At 39.9% G+C, this 27,311-nt stretch overlaps 1 protein-coding gene across 1 annotated transcript; it reads left to right on the plus strand.

Annotated features, from left to right (window-relative positions):
- Window positions 1-26,460, plus strand: inpp5jb (inositol polyphosphate-5-phosphatase Jb). The gene is made up of 13 exons (XM_084728866.1): window positions 1-517; window positions 9,348-9,862; window positions 11,873-11,980; window positions 12,266-12,374; window positions 17,441-17,557; window positions 19,798-19,973; window positions 21,773-21,884; window positions 22,335-22,444; window positions 22,657-22,864; window positions 24,232-24,369; window positions 24,650-24,733; window positions 24,814-24,918; window positions 25,035-26,460. Exons 2-13 carry the CDS (start codon window positions 9,360-9,362, stop codon window positions 25,374-25,376), a joined length of 2,112 nt encoding a protein of 703 aa, XP_084584992.1. The 5' UTR covers window positions 1-517; window positions 9,348-9,359; the 3' UTR covers window positions 25,377-26,460.
- The last annotated feature ends 851 nt before the right edge of the window (window positions 26,461-27,311 follow it).

The raw sequence follows: 27,311 nt of genomic DNA on the forward strand, positions 1-27,311 counted from the left end.
TCAGAGACGGACTTCACAGTAACCATCAGCCTGAACATCGTTGGCAGGCAGGAGCTGCTCGTTTACGGAAGCGTGTCGTCCCCGGACGTCTGCCTTAATTTGAAGGGCACGAGGAAGGAGCGAGGGACAGACAGGCGGGCAGGGAGGCGCGCTGCGATCTGCTGCCTGTGTCTTTAAACGCAGCAGGAGGAGACATTCGTGGCTCTGTTGAGATGTAGTCTGCCTGGCAAATCTGTCGCCAGCATCGCTCCAGACCCACCTGCTCCGGCTCACTGTCATCACCCCGACCCCGCCGAGGACGCACGGAAGGAGGGAGGGAAGGAAGGAAGGAAGGGGCTAGGATGCCGATGGTTTCATCGGGGAGGCGACTGGAAAGGAAAGTTCAGCGTGTTTTCAGTTAACGTTTCATAGAGGGGGGTAAATTCACACCGAGGCACACCGATCTCTGCCCCTGCAGGAACTGTTTCCTCAAGATCCGTCCGCTGTTAAAACCCACAACCAAGAGGAACCAAAACAGGTAAAGGTGACGATTGATCAGCTGCCAGCAGGCATTATGTCCAGTCGATTGTATATTTATCGTAACAGGACGTGCTTCTGTTGATCACCAGTGGTGGTGACAGCAGTCATCCAGACAGGATATGTTGTTGTTTACTTTAGTTTCATTCTGACATCACCAGTAAACAAATACCTGAAAGCTGATCCTCCTGCTGTGGATGTGTCTACTGGTGATGGGATATTGACACAGTGGTCACAGTTGTGTGATACAGGAGTCTGACCAATGCCGGATATCTGGGGCTGATGCCAATGATACTGGGGAGTATAAACTAGCCAATATTCATATACCATCTGATTTAAAGGCTTGACAATATATCGGTATTATTGTGATCTGAGACTAGATATTATTTTAGATTATTTTCCTGGTTTAAAAGGTTGCAGTAAAATTATATCATCTTCTTAACTTACCAGACTGTTAAAGCTGCTTTATTGTTTTTCTTTTATCAAAAATCCCATTGTGAATTTTTTTTATTATATATATATGTGTGTGTGTGTGTGTGTGTGTGTGTGTGTGTGTGTGTGCAGGCGAACAATCAGTCAACAAAAAAGAACCACTCTGCATTATGTCCTTTAAAAATATATTCAACCACATATATACCAAAATCGATATAGATCAACACCGCTGTGCTTGACCATTATCGGGCTGATAACATAGCTCGGCCAATATATCAGTCGGGCTCCAATTGATTCAGCAGTCATGGCTGTGTGTTACAACTATGTTTGTAGTAGACTTGCACTGGTATTTTTAATAATTATAAATAATTAAAAATAAACACAACGCAAACTTGAATTAAAGCTGTAATTCGTAACAATTCCACTTTAAAATATCTAGAAACACTTCACCTGTGTTCTGTATTTTGTTTTGTACTTACATTATCTGTTTTCAACAGAGGTCAAAGCCAGACAAATCTGGAAATTGTTCAAGGTAATAGTCTGTTTCCAACTAGTTGCTAGCAGCTATAATTTCAGAGAAAACACTGGACACGAAGGACATGTCAGAGAGTGACTAAAGATAACATGAATAAAGCTTAATAAATTACCTCGACCATGAACATGATTTCTGCCTGAGACAGTTGGTCTGTGTAGTGGTAATTTAACAATAAAGAAAATAACTCCCATGATCCCAAACTATTTTAGATGTCATCACTCTACGTCTTCTGTTATTGTTTTAATGTGAGAGAGACCCTGAGTGGCAGAATACATACACTTAAGAAAAGGGATAAAATATGCATAAATTGCTGCCTCCAAAAAACTCAAAACAATCTGCATATGCAAAGAAATTTCAGACAATATACATGCCAATACTGATAAAGAACAATATCTGTCTGACTGATATATCTGTCTGGCTCAAGTTAGAACGTTTGTTTGCAATGAAAAGTCATTTAAGAACAAGAATAAATTATCAAAATTCACACCTTTTTTACCCTTATTAATGCTGATGAATCATAATCACACATAAGAAATGTGTACAAACACACACACACAGATTTTGGCACTGATATTTTCCTCCCTCATCTCTGACACACCTACGCACAAATGCATGCACACATTCAGGCTGGCACCCATATGTCTGGTAGTATCTGATGGCAAAACACTGAATTAAAATGACCTTCGTCTTCTTTTTCAGCCTGAAAAATTGTCCTTGAGGCAGGAGTGTAATTAAGCCACATACCATATCTGCTACTGTCCTACTTCAGCCGAGACATCAGTCCTTTCTGTCTCAGTATATAAATATACCACCATGAACCAAATACCAATGTCTGTTACCCTAAAAGTGTACATCAGTATGTTCCAGTGTTAACATAACAGAGTATACCAGATATAAAATGACACATCCTGCAAAAAAAACTTTTTCTTGCATATTCATGTGCAGTCAGATTTTAAATAATGCTATGGTCACATAAACAATACTATTAAATTAATCGCTGACTTTTTTAATAATCAAATGATCAGTTTGAGTATGTTTTAGGAAATAAAGTCAAATTCTCTGATTCCACCTTCTTTTTATGGTTATTTTAGTCCTCTATGAAAGAAACGTGAATATCGTTGGGTTATGGACAAAACAAGACATTTGAGAGCATCATTTTGGACTTTGGGAAACACTAATAAACATTTTTCACCATTTGTTCTGAAGGAGGATTTAGCTGCAAGCATAATAATCTGCAGTTACACTGGATTCCGTAACGATGCTTTCAGTTTTTGAGCAAATGCACTGATTATCACTCACTGAACAGACGGGAACTATTGCGCGTATTTCTTCACTTAAAAACCAGTAACTGGGCAGGAAGGAACATGTGGGAAATGAACCACTTTCTCTGTATGACAGTATTTTAATTTCATGCACATGCAGATATTAGTGTACATGCATTGGGCCTGCTTCATGTACCAATCCAAGCACAGAGGATTTATTTTTATCATCCCCTAATGAGTTTTTGTCATTGAATTTGATTCCAGATTCCTTCACGGACAGATTATGTTGGACTGAATGAATGTTATCTGAACTGCTGGACATTATGCATGCATGTCAGTTGTGTCAGTTAAACCAGAGGGTGCTTTTGCATGTGATAACAACATGGTGAGCGTTTTACATTCTGCTTCTTAAGCAGAATGAAGCCACTAAGTAAATGTTTCCATTTGGCCAATCTCTATAATTGCTAATTGACAGAATGTAAAATTGTAACTTACAGTACAGTTTTGCCGTGCAGACATTATATTTTATTTTGTCAGCACATGTCCTCAGTGTTGGACTGTACGCAGAATCATTGTGACATCCATACAGTCTTGGCTGTGACCTGTTCAGAAAGATGAGGCCCCCTGGATACAGGGGAGTGATACTCGGTGGCACTAGGACCCCGAAGGAGCCATTTACAGCTGTGGCAGCAGCTGCCGGTGTCATTTCTGTCCGGGTCATCATTAGTATCCCTGTCACAGGGGCATATGGCCCTGGAGGCCCTGAACACCAACACTCTGCCTGGCTGTAATTTCAACGTGAAGAGGTGGAAAGATGTGGTCAACATTTTGGCTAGAATCACTGTGTCAGAGTAATGCAGAGCTTGACCTGAAAGGAAAATTCAGTGCAGGGCTGAACAATTAATTGAAATCGCAATATGGCTAAGTCCAGTATCCAAACCGAAGGAGCTGCTTGGTTTTGTATGACACTGGTTCCCATATGACCAGTGTCTACTGGGCTGATTGCAGCACAGATATTGGGGCCTCATTTCAGTGCCTGAGCTATCAAGCTACCTTTAACTCAAAAGGATTCCAACGCCAGGCAGCACAGGCAACAAATGCTGAAAAACATTTTTTTTAAAGTATCAATTTAGGCTCTGGTATCAGAAAAACCCAAATGATACCTAGCTTTGGTGGTGCTACAGGAATGCCATGACAGGGATGAACATGCATGTTTGGTACAGTGACAAATTTACCATTCTGGCTAAGGTATAAGGACGTGAAATCTGGTTTCTGACCACCTGACTGACTTGCAAATTGTTTATGTATTTATTTATTTTCATCCCTCACAGTAAAAAATAACAAAAGAAGTAGTTTGTCAATGTTGTGAAGTAGTGTGGGATCATGGAAATTTTCTTCACCATAGCTGATGAAAATGTCTCTGATGTGATTAAGGCAGAAACTGAGCGCCGACTTCCTTCCTCACTCTCTGATATATCTGAGACATCTCGTGTTTTCCTGGGAGTTATAGCAATCAGCTAGGAACAGCTAGCAGGAAACACACAGTCACTTTGAATAAATTGTGGATTTCTTGTTTGAACGTTGTTGATTTGGGACGATGTAAGTGCACAACTCAACAAAACTTTATAAAATATGCAGCACTACAATGATTAAATGATTATGAAGTGATTATTAAATCAATCTCCATCTATTCTGATAATCGATTGATTAGTTTGTGTATTTTTAAATTTTTTAAATTTTATAGACCAAACATCTAATCAATTACTTGAGAAAATAATCAACACATTAATTGACAATTAAAATAATAGTTAGTTGCAACCCTAAACATATATCTAGCCTTTTTAGACACTTTAATACAGAATAGTATATATATATATATATATATATATATGTATATGTATATGTATATGTATATATATATATATATATATATATATATATATATCACATTAGGGCACTGAAACAGTATGTATATATGTATATATGTATATATATATATATATATATATATATATATATATATATATATATATATATATATATATATATATATATATATACATATATATATATATACATATATATATGCATATATATATGTAGGCATGACTTTTGAAGAGTTTACAAAATATTAATCTAATACAATGAGATTTTTGCTAAATGATCATAAGTAAAATAGATATATTGACTAAGTGGGTAAAGGTAAATAATACAGCTGGAACAGTCTGCTAAATTCAGAAAATCACTTTACTGTAATGCAACCTTTAAAACAGGAAAAGACAAGACTTCTGCCATAACATGAAATAACGATATTCAATACATTGTCTCGTATCATGATATTGATATAATTTTATACATTGCCCAACACCGATCTGATTTTCTTCACTCCCTATTATTGGTAGCAGCGTCAGCTACAAATTTTGATGAAAAATGACTCAAAATGATCGTTTGATTGTCTAAACAGTTGGCGATCAATCAATTAATCAACTAATCGTTGCAGCTGTAGTGCTGTCAAATAATCCCATCAGAGGAGCCAAGAAGGCTGCTGGCTCGAGCCTGCTGTTTGGGTTACACTACATCCTTCCTGGCTCTCTCAGCTCTCACCCCCTCAGGAGGGTGCATGTAAACACCATGACACATTTGTTATTATCAAATCATTCCACTCTCTCTTCAGAGAACGTGAGAGGAATAAGAAGTGGTAGTCTGTCATGACTGTGCCCAAAAAGGAAAATGTTTGGCTCTGTCGTACATAAAGAAAAAGGCACGTTTTTTGTGTTAAAGATTAACTGTGCGCTATTTAGATCCAGGCATGCAGAAAAATATAGAAAAGTGAAGCCTCTGCATGTGCACTTTCATTTTAATCGGTGTCCAAATCTCATGTTTAATCTTTAGTGTAACCCCCTGTTCCCATCTATTGTTGTGCCACATCTTATGCATTGAACATGCCCTCCTTCCCATGATGACGCTGCCTTTCAGTCTAATTTTCTCTCATGTTCCCACGCACATGGATGCACATTACTGCTGATGATGATCTATGTCCAGTTGTTCCGACGGTGGTCGCTGGGATTGTGGCACGTTGACGTCATTGATAGTGACTGTGAGGTGGTTGGCTGAAAGAAACAATACCGAGCACGTCGCTGGAGGAGCACAAGTGTCACCTCAGAGCGCGGGGGGAATAGAGACAGGAGAGGAATGAGAAGATTTTAGGTCAGGAATAGTGTGGGCGCCCAGCTTGATGTGAAAGGAAAAATATAGGATGGGGGGGGACTAAATTGGCAGGGTGAGCGATTCAGTGGCCATGCAGTGAAGGTGGGTGAGATGGAACAACACAGTCTGGGAGAAGATGAGGAGAGAGGAAGGATTAGAGAAATGGGACGATAAGAGAGAGGGAGAAGAGGGGGATTAAAGCTTGGAAAAATAGACAGTGCCAGAGGGAAGTGTGAGAGGATCAATTTAGAGACGTTCTGCAAAGAGACACAGTGTTGTCACTGAATGGGCCTGTCTCGCTCCCCTCTCCTTCCTCGCTTCCCTCGGCTCGTTTTGCACCCACCCACTCCCACGTGTGCCCAATCGCCCTTCCACGCTCTCCCCGCTAAATGCCGTACATGGACCATAGGAATACATTATACCCACCCAGGCACCAGGTTATTGGTGGACTGTGAGACTGGTGTGTTTCTGGGCACATGTCGAGCACAGAGGCGGCTCTACCCTCCACACATGAAAGTCATGGCCTCCATCTCTTCAAGGTCATGTGAATAATTACGAGAGAGCTCTGTTGTTTCTCCGTCCCAAAGCAGATACCCCTTTGTCTCTTAAGAATATGTCCATAATGTACAGGACACCATTTCAGCCATGTAGAGAATATGATGGGTGAATGTCTGCCATGATTTGGCTGTGCACCTCAGGTGTCCTCTCATCCTCATAAAACATGTGGCATGGGCATTTTTCTGGACGTTTTCTCACGTGTTTCACTTCCACCACCACTGACTGATGGATCTGGGTCAGGCTGCCACAGTGTTGTGCCCAAATCAGCTCAGACCATGTCCCTTATTTTTTGTTATAGGGATGTAACATCTGAGAAATCCTTGCGTGCTCTTATTTTAGAGTCATCTTGGGTGATGAACAGTTTGAGTACAGCAGGTCTAATGTTTTTCCCTTGATTTTCCATTAATTGTATGGCCCAGGGCTGGCCGATATGGACAAAATCAAATATCACAATATCTTTGACCAAATACATCAATATCAGTATTTATTGATTTTGCAACAGCACTATAGGGCTGAATATTGGTGTTTTCACAAAATATGTATATAATGGCAAACAATAGAACGGTGAGGAATGTCTGTTAAGATCACTAGACTGTAATACAGTATTTAAAACCAGGAAAAGTCAATGCTTATGCTCTATCATGATAAAACAGTATCCAAAATCAAAGACAATATCTAGTCTCACATCACCAGATCGATATTTATCAATATATTCAGGGATCAACACTAAAGATTGGCCACTTGGCCACACAAGTAAAATGCCATGCAGGCAATTCACTTGCCTGGCTGGACGAGTGGTAAAAAAATTAAACCATTAAACTGTTTTATAATCAATCAGTCGTTAGAGTCATTTTTGTGCAAAATCGTAGAAAATACTGTTTTCAGCCTCACATATACAGAGATTTCCTGTTCGTCTTTGTTTACTATTATAGTTAAATTCAATCTGAATATCTTTTGGCTCTAGACTGACACAAGAGATTTACAGACATCACCTTGGACTTGATGTGACAGCCCTAGATTAACCTAACAATTAACTTTTGGGCATTAACCCACTTGGGCAAGTGAAAAAACCTTGAACCTTGAGCCTTGAATATTGTCCAGCTGTAGTGTGCCCATATCTTTCTATAAAGTTTAAATGTCCATAAGTGGCACTCTTTTATCATCACCCATGCTGAATGTCACTAAAATTACTGCATAATAAAACTGATGTGTTCTGCCTTTTTTGTTTTTCCTTTTAACTTAAAGTGCTTCTGTGTTCCTTGTTTACTACAATAAAATAAAAGTAGCAGCCCAGCCATGACCTCAGGATGTGTCAGTAAGATAGTTGATTGTTGGGTCTCATTCTCAAAACCTCAGTATTCGACAGCCTGGGAATGAAACTAAACCATCAACTTTCTTCGATCCACCAATCCAAAGCGTCGGTAATTTGACGACTTGGGAATGAGATTCATCAATCAGCCATCTTTCTCCAGAATCAATTACTGCACATTTAAATCAAAAATGTTTAAACCTTTTGTGTTTGTGCTGCAGCTTAAATTGTTATATCAGTCAGCAACAGAAAAAAGCAAATCAGACATTTATTCACACTGTAATTGAATGGAGCGTTACTTGAATGAATAGGCTCAGATTCCTCCTTCATTTCCATCCTCTTCCTTCCTCTTCCTCTGGTGTCTGTGTGTGTCTGATCTCTGCAGCTCCCTCTCTCTGTGTTGTTGTTGTTTACTCCATGCTGTTGACTTGTGTGGTTCTGTACCATGCAGCGGTTCCTCATGTTAGTGTGTGGCAGGTGCTCTGAGCTGATATGAACTGACTGAGCATCTCCCTGGTTACTGGAGGACTGGCAGGCGGCTTAGGCACAAGTAGAGAGGATGATAAACTGTGTCCAGTCTTCTTTTTTTTTCTTTCCAAATCTTCCATCCAAAAGCTCCTTGAGGTGAGGGCAGCAGGAGAACACATCCCTTCTTGTCTCTCCCTGCTCCCGTTTTGATTCGTTTTGTTTTCTCAAGTCTTTTCTTCTATCAATATGTGCAGCTGTACTCATCTGTTTTTAAGGCCGTAAGAAGGCAGGTAATTGAGGAGTCATGATGGTGGGAGCCTGGATGACTCACTCAGTTGTCCTGCTGGGTCAATAGGGTCTCATGACTCATCAGCTGAATTGACTTGTCATTTGTGAAAGAGGCTGCTTTTCAGTGGTAGAAATCTCTCTGTACCTTCCTACCTCCTTTTCAATTTATTTTTCTTATCACATCGTTGCTGGGTTGCACCAACAAGGATTAATCTGTGAACCTGATGAATCATGGCTTAACTTTAAATTATGTTGCACCAGACTTAAGAAAGATTAAATCTAGACCTTACCTTAAGCCTCACTTTAGTTTTCACTCTAAACCTAGATTAAGCTTAATTCTTTTGCACCAAAACCTTGAACTAAAATTTTTAAATGTAATCTAGTATTAACTTGAAACTTACACTTGAGGGAGTTAGTTGATTATTGGTTAGTTGATCGAAGAAAATTAGTTGCCAAATCTTTTGATAATCGATTAATGGATTGAGTCATTTTTCCAGCAACATGTGTATCTCCCAGCTTCTTAAATGTAAGAATTTGTGGGGTTTTTGTCATTTATGATAGTTAATGAAGTGTCTTTGGTTTTTGGTGTGTTTGTCGGACAGAAAAAGCAATTTGAAGACATTGCTATTTGGCAATTTTTCTCGACTTAACTAGACTTAACTTAGCTAGAAACACTAAAATAAATCTTTGTTGGTGCATTTTAGTCTGTACCTTTATTGCACTCTACTTTGGTCCACAAGTGGAAACATTTCTTGTGTCTTCTTTGTCACAGAAATCATAGGAAATGGACCAAGACAAGCTGAGCCAAAGCCAGACACAAGAAGACAACCCAAATGGAGCAAAAGAAGCTTTAACATCAACTCCAGGTCCAGCATCAGATCCAGCAGCTCCAGCCACCGACTCCACTGCTGCTCCATCTGCAGCTCCCTCCAGGCCTCGACGGCCGCATAGGAGCACCAGGATCGAGGGCTCGGTCGACATCTCTGAACCCAAAGCTGAGCCCAAAGCTGAGCCCAAAGCTGAACCCCAGGCTGAACCTGCTCCAGTGGAGAACCAGGGGGAGTCCATTCCTGATGGCTCTGTAGCAAGTCGTCCCAAACCCTCTCGCACCGCGCCCGGAGTCAAGGCTGGTCCTAAAGGACCAGGCCACCACCCGGTTAGGGCTGCCTCAGTCCCCCACCCACCTGCCAGCCGGCCCGTGCCTCCCCACCTGAACCCTCATGCGCACAGAGCCCTCTCTGTAGCAGGTACAGCCGACACTCAGGCCCAGACTGTGGAGGACTTCAGGCAAGTTCACTCATCTGTGTGTGTGTGTGTGTGTGTGTCCCAACATTCATGTCTCAGCTTGTCCCCAGACTGTCTCTGTTCCCACACAGCTGAGAAAGATAAGCCTGTCACAAGTAGACGTTATTTATATACACAGGCAGTCAACACTACAAGTCTGCATGGTTATAGTAAGCATGTCACCAAATTCACATGGTTTTAATATAATACTGTATACTACAATACTGTGATCATGCAGTAATTACTGTATTTAACGCAGTTAGTTGTTTCTTCTACTTTTTTTTTTTTTTACAATTCCAACAACCAGTCAGTCCAACTCAATATCAGTATCCCCAATTTTGTCAGGATACTTGGGATTATACACAATTTAATACAATTAAGGGACTAAAAGCTTCAAAAGAGTGACATGTTCCAACTGAAATGGTCTGTGAAAGGTTTGTGTCTTTCTTTCACACTGGAAGTTGCTTCATTCCTGTGGGTGTGTCTCTAACTGCCTTCCTTGTTCAATAGTGAATCACTATAGAATAAACTGGATTTTGGGAACTGATTAGTTTGCTCAATCAATAAACAAGTTAGATAAAGAAATAAATAATAGGAATAATATGTGCAAACATGTTTGGTCATAACAAAACCCACAGTTTGCTCACCAGAAGAACCTTGTTTGAAGTGTCGTAGTACAGAAAACACAGTTGCAGTTGATAGAATTTATTTTAAGTCTGATTTAAGTCATTTAAGGAGAAAAAGCACTTCCAAATCTAAATAACTTTGTATAATTTTGTAAGCTACAGCTGTTTCACATGCTGTGTGTGGTTGTGAGAAGGGCCTGTTGGAAGCGGAAGTTTAACGAGAACACCACAGGCTTAGGGAGCTCACTGCTTTTTATAGGACATTTTTGGAATTGTCTTGGGAGCTGAACAACTGTGATCTAAATGTCCTATATCCTGTATCTCAGTTTGGCCAGTACAGACAGAAGAGCTGCATGTTCATGCATACTGCTAATACTGCATTACATGTAGGTCCTTAAATGTGTGTCACATATACAGTATGGAGGTCACGATGTACAGAATTTCATTCCGTCTATTGTGCAAAGTACTTGTCCTGTTCAGGCGTGTAAGTGGCTGGAACCTGACCCAGTGGACACACTGGGTGAGCGACAAGGTCACTAGACAGACAGCTGTATTTATACAGACAAAGACATCTTCATGTTCATATTTATTTATACGTGTATGGGTGCTTTAAATTTATGTAATTGGCATGTTCTCAGACCAAGTAGTCTTGGCTTTCAGATGCAGTGGAGTGCTGTATGTGACATTCACTGCCACTAGAGGTCGCAGTAGTAGTTTGTTTGGAGAAAAAAAAGAGAAAATGACATCCGAACACACACTGCTCACAAAACTCATATCAAACCTAAAACTAGGCAGTGCTGATCAAATATGGATTAAGATTCAATGTTGACTATTTTTCTCCTCAGATGTTTTCATAAATATATTTTAGTGTCATTCATTTAGTATCATTTTGCTGTAATACAAGAAATATTGTGACCAGGCAGCTGCCATTTTGAGTCTTATTTCCAATAGAGACTCCTGAAAACCAGATCGAACTGTCAAACTAAGCAGTATGGATCAAATGTGGTTCAACATTCTGTTACTACATTGCCAATTTCTGTCTTATACATATTTCTTAGTGCAATGTTTATCTATAATATGAGAAACTTACTCACCAGGCTGCCATGTTGAAAACGTACATGAGGAGAACAGAGAGGGACTGACATGCGCTAAAATGCAAACCAAATAAACAGAGTAGCTTGGATAATAGCAGAAAGAAAAAGGAAAAAAAGAAAAAAAAAGTGTGTCATTATGCCTTTACTCCACTATATAGCAAATAGTTGTTTGCTGACATTTAGTGAGGCTGAATGTTGCATACTGCACCTTTAATGCAAGGGTTCCACTGTAGGTTATGACTCTGAGGTGTGTAGGAGATGACTGCTTATTACATAACACTCTTTTCCAACAGGGTGCACATCATCACTTGGAACGTGGGTTCGGCCACGCCACCTGATGACATCACTTCCTTGCTGGGGCTGAACGTGGGAGATGGAAACACAGACATGTACATTATTGGGTGAGTGTTTTTTGCGGTGCAGTTAGTCACTCAGTTTCTTCCACATAAAGGCTGAAGTGTCCATTTATGTTCACTTGTCCCACATGGACACTCCAGACAAAGCCACTAATGAGCGGTAAGGCTCAGCTCTGAACCGCACTGATGATGTTTCTCCCCTTATGGCTACGATTTTCTTCCATTTATTAATCCCCTGTTATCATTATCAAAGCTGCCACTCATCAGCTCCTCTTACATCTCTGTCTGCTGTTGACCCTTGTGTGTTGTTGTGTGTCATTTATCTTCAAGGCTGCAGGAAGTGAATTCTATGATTAACAAAAGGCTGAAAGATGTCCTCTTCACAGACCAGTGGAGCGAGGTCTGCATGGAGAGACTCAGCCCCTTTGGTTATGTGCTGGTCAGTAATGGCTTTTGTTATAAACACATATGCACACTCTCATTGTGACATGTTGAACAGCTCACATTCATACTGTATGCACTACGTGGTTGCTGATGAGATCTCTGCTTCCTGCTGCTGCTTCGGCTCATTTCGTTCCCCGAGCAACGGATGGGGTGATAATTTATAACAGGCGTGTAATGTCAACTTATCTGCTGTCTTCCACTGTCTGCAAGCTCATAATGCAAAGTCAGCCTATCAGTGCCTCTTAACCTCCCTCTGTGTGCCTTTATGCCTGCATAACCACCCTTATTCTCTGTCTTTCTATGTCATGATGCATCAAATGCTCAGTGTGGAAGTAGGTAATACACTAAGAAATGCAGTAGCTTTCATTAATGCACTTATTGAATAGGATGTAGTAGATAGACCAATTAATTGGTCAGCTGATTAATGATGTTGATTATCTGGCATGTGGAAATAATTGCTATGGGCCAATGCCAGATAAGGATACAGATACAAACAGTGATGTCTCTGCACCTCTTTCTCACAAGGCTGATAAAAAATGTCTGCAGACACATCTGCAGGCAGCCTTGTCAGTGTGGGTTTTTTGGAAAGTGGTAAAAAAGTTAGTTTGGTGCCCTGTACTGTAACTCTTATGTGTCCTGCTGTAAATGTCAAATTTAATCTAAAACTGTTAGAGGCTAGTGTTAAATATTAGGGGTTTAAATTACAACTTTCATCACAAATCATAATACAGTATTATACCGATTTTTTTTTGTCTGTCAATGATAAAATATTTGTTGATATGTCTGCCAAGATACAGTTACATTATGATTCAATTCAGGGGTCTGTGATCGATGTGAGGCTATATATAGGCTATATATATAGGCTATAAGAACATTTAACAAAAGTTCAAAATTCGGCTCAACAATAACTGTCAAGGTTCATACACAATTTTTGCTTGTCATTATTATTACCTGCGTGCATGTTTTTTTCACATTAACACTGATGAAACACAGCAGCTAATAACACCATAGACCAACAAGTTAGCAGGCCAGATGTCAGACCAAGTTCATCATGTTGCCTGAGTACTTTATCTCATAATGGCGTTGTTTGCATATATTTCCCCACTGCTGAGGCCAGTATCATCCTCTTGGCTGTTTGCCATTATTTGTTTGGTAACGGCACTATTTGAATGTTTCGGAGAAGGTGCACTCAGACAGAAACTGTGACTCAGACGTGCAATGCAAATTTCAAAATAAAGGTGTATCTTAAAGATGATGATATTAAAATTCTGTTTTCACTTTACATCAGTGATATTTGATCATTGCTCACTGAATAGATATATTGATCCAGTTCAATTGATTGTTACACTCCTGTTAAAAATATGTTATAATGTGTAGAATTATGCAGTTGAATCACGTTTCTTCATACTGACATACTGTACTCTACTGTCCTCTAAATACCAGTTACGTTCTGAAATATACAGAATAACCCAATATTTTTTTTTATATTTTATTAATTGATAAAAATTCTGTTTAAAAGAACATGCTGCTATTGGCATTACCAGCCATCCACCACTCTGCTCTCTGCAGCAACAGCCATTGAAAACTCATATTGTTCAACCATTGGGATCTATTAAGTACTTCCTAAAGTATATCTTGTACTGTATATGAAATAAGGAATTAAAAGCATCCTTACATGTATAGACAATCGATGTGGAAGTTGAAACATTTATGAAGAAATCATCCAAATGCTTGTTATCTAAAGAGCTGTCTGATGTGTTGGTATTGTTCATGTGTTCTATTTGTAAGGGCATGTAGCGCAGCTGTGGTTGGTGTTCGTCTGGCTGCATCCCGGCTCTGTTGGCATGGTGAGCCAGCGAGCGTGAATCAGCTGTCGAGCTGAAAGAGCTAGACAAATGTCTCCCAGGATGCTGTTTTATTTTTGGATCACGTCGTTGTCAGTGTTGATGGGCCTCTGACAGTGAGACTGATGCTGTCCTCCAGCTATCTCATGGTCTGCTACGTTAGCTTAAACCTCGTTAAAATCATCTCCATGTGACCTTGTTTTGTACCGCGTGTTGTGGATATTAATGCTGTGAGCAGGTTAAAGGGAGTTGGAGTTTGTCTTGAGTAGTAGAAGATACGTCACAGTGTCAGTAGGAATCACGATATGGTCGACAGACACGAAATAACAAGACACCCCATCAGTTCTTTCCACTCTGAGATAGTCTTCTCACCAGGACTCATTGTCAGGTTCAAACTATAACTGCTGCAAGCACAAGGAAGATCACTCCAATCAGCCCTTTACTGCAGAAACACAGAGACAACAAGACATTTTTTCTGCCTATTCACCACACAGTTGCTTAACGTCACCATTATGTCTGTTTAAGTAAGCTACACTTTAGATGTACAAATTAGCAAAGCCCCTTTTTTTTACAGGCCCTAATCTCTAATTGCAGCAGGGTACACTCTATTAACTGTGCTGCAGCACGACTTTTTGTAAGCAGTGTGATTTATTGGATTGACCTTTTCTCAAAATTTGTAGACTGAACATTTGATTTATTAGATTATGATGCAGCCAAACATGCAGTGAAATTTAATAGTTTTCTAAAATGTATAATTAGTGTTTTTATTTGTAGACACTTGACTAACAGGAACCTGTATTTTATTGGAGATTAAATTAGGGTAAGGAATTACTGCTATTTAGTCAGATTATTAATCTGTGTGTCTGACAACATTATGGAAAGGATCATCACAAAGACAGATCTTTTTTTTTTTTTTTTGACAAGTAAGATATTGGGCTACCCAGATCGATTGGATGCCAGTCCTTACCGGCCACTTTTCAATAAAAACATGTCACTGCGAGCTGGAGATTAATGCTTTCTAGATGCCGATAGTGAAAATCAATCTAGATACAAAAAACCTGAGCCAGTTTTCGGCTGAGTTGATGCCATTGTCACATGCTAACTAGCCTAAAGGAGCACTTCACCTCCAACATGATCTGTATATCAATTACTCACCCTGTGTTACCTTGTCTTGCCTCCATGTGATCGCAGAATAAATCCAAAACACACTAAGCTTGTGATGTGAACACTCACTGAGTAACATGATAGTTGCAGCTGTGTTACTGGATCAGTTTGACTGAATATGAAACCGACCACTGAATAATACTAAACCAGCTGCTTTGACAAAATAAGACAAGAAAAAAAATATTGGTATCTGCAGTGTTTAGGACTAGGTAAAAAAAAAAAAGAAACAATTTGATCAAATCTATTTTAACAAAAAGAAAATTACATTACACATTATGGCACAATTACTTACTTTAAAGGACGAAACTGTCAAAAGACAGAGAGAGGAGCTGCTTTTACTCTGAGCACTTTACACAACCTAGATAACTGGACTAAAATCAATATCTGTACAGTTGTTAGTGGAAATTTGGTTTTGAATGACAAGACATTTTTTGAGACTTGATAGTATTGAAGCAATTCGATTGATACCAGAAAAATATTGAAGTTTAAAGATGAGTGGCAATTGAGACTGCAAAAAATGTGATTGAGGCACAGCTGTTATATTGTTCTGGCCAAAATAACCGTATTCCCTTTGCAGAAACAGTCATTCTAACATTGTAATTGTCATCAAACCCAACAGAAACAAAATAAAACTCACCAAAAATGTTAGTTGCTTACACACAAAAACATGAGAAAATAAGATCCAGGTTGAAAAATATTGAAATTACTCTTTAAGCACGTCTGTCAATTAATCAATGTAACTTTATTTTTCTTCCAAAAAAAAAATCGTGTAAATGAAAACTAATGCACTTATTGTTTAATGGACAGTGGAAGTGATATTAGAGGCTGGAGTGAGTAAGTCTTATTTTGCATTGGACTTCTTCCAGATTCCCAGGCTGCCCTGCTAACATCACACTTGTTACTCACAGCTCATTTCTTCAGTTGTGTGTGTGTGTGTGTGTGTGTGTGTGTGTGTGTGTGTGTGTGTGCTGTACAAGGTCAAACTTACACCCTTACACACGTGCACTCTCCCTCTCTCTCAGTCACTAACACACACTTGTCTTTGGGATTAAATGTCTTTTCAGTTGTTTGCCAAAATGTAGTGTGGCAGCCTTCAGGAGCTTCCAGTGTTCACTGATGTTGATAAGAAATGCTTTTCAAACACAGTACATGCAGGCAAAGGTATATTCTCTCAGACTTTACACACACACACACACACACACACTCATTGTATGTGTCCACACACACACTACAAATAAGTCGGTCCACTTTACGGTCCAGTAGAATCCATTACGCAACAAAGTTGTTCAGATAGCCAGTTAGTATACAAGCGAGAGGATCTTATGTCACGTGGAGATGTGTGCCTCCATTACTGCCTACGAGGCATTTCAGGCAGAGTGTGATCATGCTTCTTCACCCTGCAGTTGGGGGTTGGGATGTGTGGACCACTGGAGAGAGATGGAGAGGGAGGGATGTGCATAAATATCTGGTGAGGGGCTCAACATGGCATGCAAATATACATCTTCTTGTTCCACTTAACAGTTGCACATGTCGTGTTCCTGCCTCAGTTTGTACCATACAAAAATATGTACTCTTAGCATGAATGTCAAAATCTGCATATAATTATACACAACAAGAAGCAAGAGTGCTCGAGATGATGGTGGAGAAAGGAAAGGTCCGACCATCAAGTGCCTGGAGTCTGTACATCACGTTTGCTCCAGAAAGTGGTTTGTTGCCACGGTGAGGGCAGACCACAAGCTATGGCCTCCTTAATGTGCAGTGGGAGAGCGGGGCCACAGGCTCCTGCAGGGTAAAATGGAAATGCAGGGAGAGTAGAAAGAGGAGGGAGAGAGAGAGGGAAGCAGAGCAGCAGAAATGGACGCACAGCAAAGACTGACCCAGCGCACAGAATTTGTTTATTCACATTTTATGCAAGTTAAGAAGATATTTATGTACCAACTGTGAACTTTATCGCTGCTGTCATTTCAGAATTATGCAAAGCAGCTTCTCAGAACTCTCACTGGGTGTTTTTTCACATCCTCCTTTCCGTGTGTCCTAACCTGCCTGTCCTCAGGTGACCTCCCAGCGGATGCAGGGGTTGTTACTGCTCGTCTTTGCCAAGTACTTCCATCTGCCCTTCCTCCGTGGAGTCCAGACTGAAACCACCCGCACCGGCCTCGGGGGTTACTGGGTGAGACGGCTACTGACACCATTCTGTGATCAGCACTGTGTTATGTAAACTCCACACATGGAGGCTTAGCTGTTCATAGAACGACTTCACTGTAGGAGTGACTAGGTTTACAGGTCCAGTGTGTAAGATTTTTTGACAGAATATGGCAAAAAGAGAAGAAAAAAAATTGGCGGCCCCTGAATGACCTCAGTCCAGCCATTTGATCATTTTTAAAAATGAAACAAAAAGTACGAATAAATAATTTATTCAAATGAGAGAGAAACTAATTAGCTGTTGTTAGGCAATGAGACACGTATTTTATTAAAATAAAATTAATTTAGGAGTCAAACTGAATGACAGGTGAAAGGTGTTAAATGCCACATTGTGCTTAAAAACAACAAGTTTCTTTTCCAGTTGTGAAAACTTATTTATTTATAAAAAGAAATAAAAAGCTGCATTGTTTTACACAATTAAATTCCTTTACTTTACAGGTCAGACATAGGAAATGTCAATGTTAATGATTAGGCCTCTCCCACAAGGTTGGAAGGGGCCTGTTCAGTTAGTCAGACGGGGAGGGTGAGACGAGGCGTTTGCAGAGCTGCAAACTCACCGCTAAATGCTACTTAATCCTACAGACTGGTCCTTTAAGCATGCATCATTGTCACTGATAGTTCGTAAACAGTGCAGGTTGTTTGCTTTATGATGCGGACGTTGTGGTTGTTTACATCTGCTGACTGAGCATATGTCTGTCATCTGGTGCAAATGGCATATACAAGAAAGGCTGGAGTAACTGCACATCAACCATATTATCGAGTGTTGCTCCTTGTTTTGTCCAAAGATGTTCCATCCGGTTTTATGAGAATAAAGATATAGATGTTGGTAGATGTCACAGTCAGCAGTTATTTAGAACTGGAAAGGCAAGCATAATGAAAATGAACCAAGGGAAAACTACAGTCTGAGGGTAATTCTCCTGTTTAGTACCAAGCATCAGCACCAGCAGTACCAGCACCAAGAATGCTCTTCATGTGTGGTCTTGAAAAAAGAGAAAGTGAACTAATTAAAAAAAAAAATCAACAGTTTAAAAGGCCAAATAGCATTAAGGAAAAACTGTTGTTAGTATGTGATGCACATCAAGTAAATGTAAGAGTAAGATAAAAATCAAGTTGCTAGCTACTACTAAAAATAAAAACTGAAATGTGAAGCACTTTTACTTTCAGAACTGATGGAATTCATCACAATAATCAACTCAACAGAACAGCACAGTAGTTGGATTATTGATTGCAAAATGTAATTAATATCCATCTGTTGTATTGTAGAGTATTGTCAGTAGGTTTAGACTATTGCTATTATGTGTGAACACATAAAAATGTGCATGTAAGTACATTACACTATATGTGCATATGTATATACATATATGTGTATGTTAAAGGTTTTAATGTGGACCACTGAAAGAGTGGATAGTGAGCTAAAAGAGATGCAAATGAATCAAATCAAACCAATCAACATATATCTATACAAGCAGCCAGTCTGTAGTTATTTTGTTTACAGGCACCAGTCCTGTTTGAAACTGATAAAAAAAAAGATGTTTGCTGCAACATGTTCTTAAAAACAAAGATCACAGTGGATGTCTGTTTGTCTTGTCATGATCGCTGAGGCTCAGTACATTTCTGAGAAGTTAGGTAGTACTCAGGTGTCTGCACATTCTGCAGATTTGAAACAGAGACATCTTTTGTGTTTTAGTGGGTTAGAGCATCAGGAGAACAGCGGGAAGAAAACCACAGACTCATCCTGTCCTCCCACTGAGCACTTTACTGTTCGCATTAAGTATTGATGACTGGTCCTTAATGAGCAAACTTCCTGTTTCTCTGTGGCACAGACGCACATACTGCTCAATACGAAGAAAACACTGACATGTCAATCACTGTGTATAGGAATTTTCCATCGCTGACTCATTTGTTTATTCATTTAAAGGACCAGTACATGCAATTCAATTCGTTTAGTGGCAGAATATGGCAGAAATTGAATATAACAGTTAGAAGTATGTTTTCATTAGTGTATAATCACCTGAAAATAAGAATTGTTATGTTTTTGTTAACTTAGAATGAGCTGCTTATAGCTACAGAGGGAGCAGGTTCTCTTCACGAATACTGCCTTTTTGCATATTTCTACAGTAGCCCAGAGAGGACAAATCAGACAAACGGTGTGTAACATCCTCTCTGTTAAACATTATTTAACTTCCCCTCTGACTGTTTGTGTGTCAGGGTAATAAAGGTGGTGTAAGTGCCCGCATGTCAGTGTTCGGCCACACCATCTGCTTCCTCAACTGCCACCTGCCGGCTCACATGGAGAACTCAGATCAGCGCATGGAGGACTTTGAGAGCATCCTGCAGCAGCAGCAGTTTGAGGGTCAGGCTGCCACTGGGGTTCTTGACCATGAGTAAGTCAGCACACAAGGCCTGTTTGTTCCTTTTTTCATGTAACTATCAGGAAATGCTTCATTGATCTGATATTTGAATGGTATTTGGCTGAATGTTCAGGGTGACAGCAACGTTGCTGAAATATAGTAAACACGCCAAGTGAGGCCTTCACAGAAGTGACTAGTGCATTCTTTACTGAAGTAACAGTACAGATACCTGTGTAAAAAAGACTGGTGAAAGTAGAAAAAGTAAGTAAAAGTGAAAAAGTACAGAGTCTGAAATGTACTCAAAGTATAAAAGTAAAAAGTCTTTTTTACCACCTGTTTCTGTGCAAAGCCAACAGAATGATACATCATATTCATATAATCCAAACTTAAACCATTCCATCTACAAATAAAATTTAAAAAAATAAAATAGTAAACATTAATACAGCTCCAGTGTGTATATCAATTTTCAATGTCAGCAGCAGTACTTGAAACATTATGATCAAGACAAGAACACACTGCAGGTCTAATTGAGCCTTTTTTTTTTTTTTAAGAAATTCCCACATCTCTGCAGTACGACTAAAATCTTTTGTTCAGCCTCAGCAGTAGCTGGCTCACAAAGTGCTTTGAATCAAGGCTTTCAATCTTAAAATCAGTCCTGCAGAGCTAAAAAGACTCTGATAGGCAGCTGACCAATTCATTAGACACATTTATTCGCGGTATTGTCTCCTTCCCTGTCTTTTTCGCCTTCCTACAGTCTGTCATGTCTGTGCATGATATACACTGACAGATACACCAAGGAATGTGTCATTGTCTCATCCATTTAGGCTGAAATCAGTCTTGTTGTTGGGAAGGCAGTGTGCAATGATGCAGAATGAAAATAGTCAATAATACCTCTCAAATGCATTAAAACAAAACTAGCCTAGCCTAGCTAGACCTAGGGAGTAAAAGTAAAAAGTTGTCAGGAAAAAATAATACTCAAGTAAAGTACAGATACCTGAAAGATCTGCTCTAAGACTATGTACAGTAACAGTATTTCTACTTTATTACTTCCAACCTCTGGCACTCTGAGCTAATGTGTGCTAACTACACTAATGATGGACTGAATCATATTAAGTTGCTGTGAGCTGCGAGTTCACCACTTCTAAGCAAGAGACAGAGGAAAACATAATCTTTCATTATGCCTTACAAGGCAAAGCTTTGTTTTATCCGCTCAGCTGCAGTGCCTCCAGCTCAGAATTACTAAGCATCGGTGGTGTCCGCTGCTGTCCATGTATGTGTCCTTTTGGGAGTATAATCCAGGCTTCACTTGGACTCACCCTGAGTCTGGTCGTAACAGTAGCTGCCTGAACCCATCGCAGACATCTGCAATGAGTGGACGGGAAAAATTGATGTAATTGAACCATTACTCTCAGAAGTGGCGTGAATACAAGGATTGCTCACTGTGTCCACAGAAGTACACTACATATTGTCTGATTAAAAAAAAAAAAGACTACTCGACTTGTAGAATCTTGACTGAGGTGTCTCTGACTGATAATATGAACTATGACTTAAGCATTTAACGGTGGGGCCACCTTAGCACACAACAATAAATACAGACACTCATGCAGTGCTATGCATTTGTCTGATAAGCAGTAGAGAAAAGTCTGGTTGAACCTCTAATATATGTGTGACACCCAATCCCAGTCTTGATTTGTCAGTATTCATGTTTTATAAAGGATATGGTGTCACAAATGATGTCACAGTACTTTTGCAATCAGCATAGCAAAAATACTTATGTATTCACATTCACACATTGTTTAACATCATTCTTGAAATAACTCCTTTTTTCACAGTGTGGTATTCTGGTTTGGGGATCTCAATTTCCGCATCGATGACCTGGAAATGCAAGTGGTGAAATCAGTCATCGATAACAACAAGTTCCAAATATTGTGGGAAAAAGATCAGGTAAAAATAAAGGCTGTTGAATATATGGTGTAAAGAAAATGAATTTAACTCCTCTGTGTGTGATCCTCTTGAAGAGCACTGAATGCAACTTGCCACTTAGCTCCAGTATATTCACAGCAGCTGATTATGATAATTCTTGATTGAGTCTTTCATTTTGTAAAGAACAAAAGTAATCTGTACACTGAAATGTTATCTAGAATTGTGTTCCAACTTTAAAATCTTAGCTTTAGCTCATAGTTTTTGTGAAGACATTTCAACAGCTGAAATTTTGAAGGAAAGTCAGAAGTCATATGATAAAATGTCTTCTTTCTTGTCTTGTGGACTATGCACTGTGTAGGTAATGCCACTAGAGGGCAACAAAGAAACACACTGTTTTCTTAATGTAGCTGTCAGTTCAGTGCCAAACAGAAATCCCCGGTGTGTGATGTCTGCTAATTCTCATCTTTCCAGCTCAATATGGCCAAAGACAGTGAGACAGTGTTGGAGGGTTTCCAAGAGGGGCCGCTGAAGTTCCCTCCCACCTACAAGTTTGACGTTGGAACAAACACATATGACACAAGGTTGGTGATGCCAGGGGTGCTGTTATGAATTCTAGGCCACTGACCAGATATCACAGAGCCTGGCTCGGTAATACTTATACTCTCCTCTCTGAAAGGTCCTCACTAGCCTGGGGGGAGCATCAGAGTGTGTCCTTTTTTTGTCCATGTACTGATTTTAAATAAGATGTTATTTTTCTCTCTGCTCCATCCCTCTCTTTCCTTCCCCCTTCCAGTGGGAAGAAGCGTAAACCAGCTTGGACCGACCGGATCCTGTGGCGCCTGAGAGCCACAGCGCCTGCCGGCTCGGCTCTGAGCGCAGGGAAACGCGGCTCCTTGTCGGGGCTGACAAGTGGGACCAAAGTGACGCAGCACTACTACAAAAGTCACATGGAGTACACTGTCAGTGACCACAAACCAGTGTCCTCCATCTTTACACTGCAGGTGCGACAAAACAGGGTACATTGTAGAGATGAAACTACTTAGGATGTGCAGTTTTTTGATACTGGTGGAAGTTTTAAGTTAAGCATATGACCATGGATGAGAGCAGCCTATCCAGGTACTTTGCTCTTGCGTCATGTCCCTGCCGCTTTGTGGGGCAACCGCTCTAATATGTCTGATCATCAATACAGATTCTGAGGACTTTGTCAGATGAAAAGCATAAATTAAGAAAACCATATGGCTCTGTAGCTGTTATGAGCATATGGTGGTTTATTTATGGACAGTTTTTACATTATAAGGACAGTAACCAAAAAACAGTTAAATAAAGAACAGAAAACACAAACAAATATGAAGTCATGAGATGATCAGTAAATCAAACAAACAAAACAAAATGTTACAAATCATACATACAGTAATTATGAAAGATCTGTCTCATTGACTAAAGAATGACACCACCTTTCCTGCTGTTTTTCTCCCAGTTCGTATTGATAACAATATTAACAAAGATGCCTGCAGTGAGTTTTTCTGAAGCCAGTGTTTTGTAATGGCCTTTTCACCAAGTTATTTAAATAGTAAGTTTTTAGTTAACTTGTCAGGGATGTGTCTAAGATAGAGGGATGTGAATGTCGTACTAATATTAAAACCAGAGTTTTTGAGATTATGTTTGACACTTCACTCCAGACGGTCTGAAATTAAAGGACACGACCAAAGAACAGGAGCATGATCAACCATGATTTGTCCACGTTCCCTCCAGCAGCAGAGCTGGTTGCCAGTTTGCTTGGAACTCAGCATATCTGGGAGTGATGAAAAAGCAAATTAAGCAAACAACAGTAATGTTGTCCAAACCCAAACTGCTGCACAACAAGTAAAATACAGTCTATACTTACTGGTCTTAATTTAATACTGATGTTTCTATATGACCTACATAAGCAAATGTGACAGTGAGCAGATCGGCTATTTCTGTATAGATGTTCTTAATGTCCGCCACCGGGTTGGATTCTCCTCGAAATCAGATCAAGCGAGCCTGTGTTTACATTTTGCCAGCTACATTGGCCAGTTAAAAAGAAACAGGAGGATAAATAGTTTGATCATTTTATTTTTGATGTGATATCTTGTGGTTATTAAAGTGGAAACACTGAAGTACTGCTTTTTTCTACAGGGGCTTCCAAAAAAGTATGAATGTTCCTTGTAGTGGCTTTAAATCAGGAAATATCTTCTTAAATATTACCTACACAAGACTTAACATATGACCATGCATCTGATGCCAACTTTTGATTCTTAAGAGTTTTTGATGACTGTGCACACATTCTGGTTGGTAATCATTTGGTGTATCTTAGAAAACTCTAAATGAATGTTTATGTTCTCTGTAGTTTCCATATAAGGTGGATATTCCCCTGGTCACACTCATAGTGGAGGATGAGTGGAACAGTATCTCTGATGCCACAGCAAAATTCAAAGTGTCGCCGAACTTCTCTCGCAGCTCCTGGGACTGGATTGGACTGTACAAGGTAAACATAGTCCACATTTTGTTCTATTTTAAGTTATTTATCTGTATATAGGAGTATACATTGCTAGCTACATCACAGTTGGTCTGTTCATGTACATTTCCCTTTTTCCTTTTCTCATGCCAGTAAAGCCCCTTTGAATTTGAAAAAAGAACATTTAGTCTCACCTTTACTGGCTAAATAACATGTAATGTTTTAAGTATCACAACATATCAAGTATTTCTGTACTTCACCAATTTGTATCAAGTAGTTACTGTGTGTGATTGTGTTGCTGCCCCCCTAGGTGGGCTTCAAACACCATAAGGACTATGTGGGATACGTGTGGGCAAAGCAGGAGGAGGCTGATTTTCACCGACAGGAACATCAGGTAATCTGGGTGCGTGCTGAATTCTCTTAAGAGCTCATTTTCTTTCACATTTAATAGACGTCTGACTAACTATGTTCCAGGTAACCTTTACTGAGGAGGAATTGCCCAAAGGCTCAGGGGACTTTATCTTGGGTTACTATAGCAACAACATGAGCACCATTGTGGGTGTAACAGAGCCATTTCAGGTAATCATAACTCCAGTGCTGCTTTCTTGAGGTTAAAACAATCAAATGCATTGTCTTTACATCTGTTGTGTGCGATTACTGCAGGGGCATCTTTACACTTTTTCATCCATCTCCAGATCCAGCTTCCCACTTCAGGCCTTGACCACAGTTCTTCAGACAGCTCTGACTTCAGCTCAGAAGACGACAGCACTGTTGTCCTCATGAAGACGAGGTCCCGGAGCCCCAGCCCACGCAAGAGCAAGCACCGCAGCCATCGCAGTGGCAGCCATAGCCGCAGCCGCTCCAGCAGCCCCGCAAAGGCCAAAATGAAAGCGCTCAATGTCACTGATGGTTCTCCATCCAGTCCCACCAGTACAGCAGCTGACAGTGAGTCCACAGGTTGTCCAGCAGAGGGCAGCAGCAGCCAAGCATCTGCTCCTGCAGGGAAAGAAAAAGACACAGGAGAATCAGGGCTGTGATGCACAACCAAGTCCTGCTGCTGTCACAGGTCACATAGCCAACTGTTGTGTCTTTTATTAAATACATCCACTACACTGTATGTTTTCTGCAATGAAAATATACAGCTTCTGATGCCATCCTTTTCAGGAACAGCCATCTGGTTCATCCAGACGGCTTACTTTGCCTTGAGTTGTTTTATTAAGCTGTGCACATAGTATATTTTTTATTTGTAAACCTTTCACTCTGTCCTGTGTTTCTTCTATTTTTGTCTGTTCTCAGGTGTGGACAGTACAGGGAGCTGACACCTTGCATTAGGAAATACTCAAGGATTTATGGTCATGTAGAGTAAAAGAATGGTTATGTAAAACTTGTAGAAACCATCTTCCTTATATATTCAAACACCGATTTGACACTCAAATCAGATATGTCTGCAGACTGCATACAGGCGATAAAAAATACTTCTGAGACAAGGATATTGCTCACAAATCACTTACTTTGCTTTAGTTGTGGAACATTTATCTATTATGAAACGAATCAGACATAGTGAAAAATGCATTTTATTCCAAAACTTCCTACAAAGGCATCATCAGCCCTGTCAACAATCACTCACACTATTATTTTCTGCAAATCTGCAAACAGAGACAGCCGTGCACTTTGACGTGGCAGTACGGTTCTACACTTGCTGATATTCCCTGCTTTGGACATTCAGCATGCATTACACAGCAACACGATACTTAACATGCAGGTAGCATTTCAAACTGATCCACCAATGGGAATAAAGTCCCTCCAGGGTGCATAAAAACAGAGCAGAACCAAAGTGGGTGGAGACTGGGGTTCAGGGGGGCTCAGCCACCAGCCACAGCAGCAGCGCAGCACATGTCAGCGAGGAGAGTGAATGTGAGCATAAAAAAGGCCTTTAAATAGACCGCCAAATCAGTGCAGTGGGATGTGATGGGTGTGGGAGGTTAGCTGTTAGCTGACACCGCATAGCTGTCTTGGCAGAACTAGGTAATGACTTGGTGGCCGCTAACTCTCCTGGGTCAATTACAGTGGGAACAACTACAGCAATATCTGACCCAGGAAACGTGCAGTATATTGCGTTCACACACACATGCATTTATGTAAGTTAAAGGGCCTCATGTTACTTTTCAGAGCAGGAAATTTTTAAAAAATAATTTCCTCAGAAAACATTCATCACATTTGCTTTAATTCAATTTTGACTTTTTTGCTTGATGTTTTCAACGTGGAAGCAAATAAAACTGACTGATAATCAATCTGGATTTCTCTTACAAATATAAGCAGGAACTCTACTATGTAGAACTACTAGAGGGCTTTGCATTGTACCGTAAGTAATATAATACAAAGCTCACATGTTCCACTATTCACCATGTTCACACAGCAGCCATTTTTCTTTGACATCACACTCAGGGTGCAATGGCTAAATGCTGCTATCAAAAGGATATGTTGGTACTGTTGTGTTTCGGGTTGCAAATTGTATAAACATGAAATCTGACAAATCATTATTAGTATGTCACTACTTCCTGATTGATCAATTACTAAGAAGACAATTGATAGTTAAAATCTGGAGGGACGCAGGGCCATATTTCATGGTAAACAATTAATGTTAGCATTCAACCACTTGCTAGCTAATATTACCACTTCATAGTGTTACAGTACATGATACAGTTGGACATCATTGGATATCAATGGATACTCTGAAACAGTACTTAAGGTTAATGCTAACCTTAGCTGTTGCTAACTGTAGCTAATGGGCTGACCAGTCTGGTGTTTTATTAGGAGTGTCAAGATCCTCCAAAATCCACAATTTGATTTGACCTTAAATTTCAAAGTCAATTTAGAGATTCCCACAATGAGTATGATGTCAGAGGAAAATGAACATGTGAATATAACGAATTCTTAAATATCACAGTGCTAATGTGATATTTCAAATAAAT

This window comes from Lutjanus erythropterus, chromosome 10 (genome assembly GCF_056507025.1).
Source record: "Lutjanus erythropterus isolate fLutEry1 chromosome 10, fLutEry1.hap2, whole genome shotgun sequence".
Lineage (NCBI taxonomy): Eukaryota > Metazoa > Chordata > Actinopteri > Lutjaniformes > Lutjanidae > Lutjanus > Lutjanus erythropterus.

Excerpts from the sequence above, each read along its gene's own strand:
- inpp5jb (XM_084728866.1), top strand. The coding sequence starts at position 9,360 with ATGGACCAAGACAAGCTGAGCCAAAGCCAGACACAAGAAGACAACCCA. Across the intron at positions 11,981-12,265 it reads ACAGACATGTACATTATTGG|GCTGCAGGAAGTGAATTCTA; the intron begins GTGAGTGTTTTT and ends TTTATCTTCAAG. Across the intron at positions 24,370-24,649 it reads ACTGGATTGGACTGTACAAG|GTGGGCTTCAAACACCATAA; the intron begins GTAAACATAGTC and ends CTGCCCCCCTAG.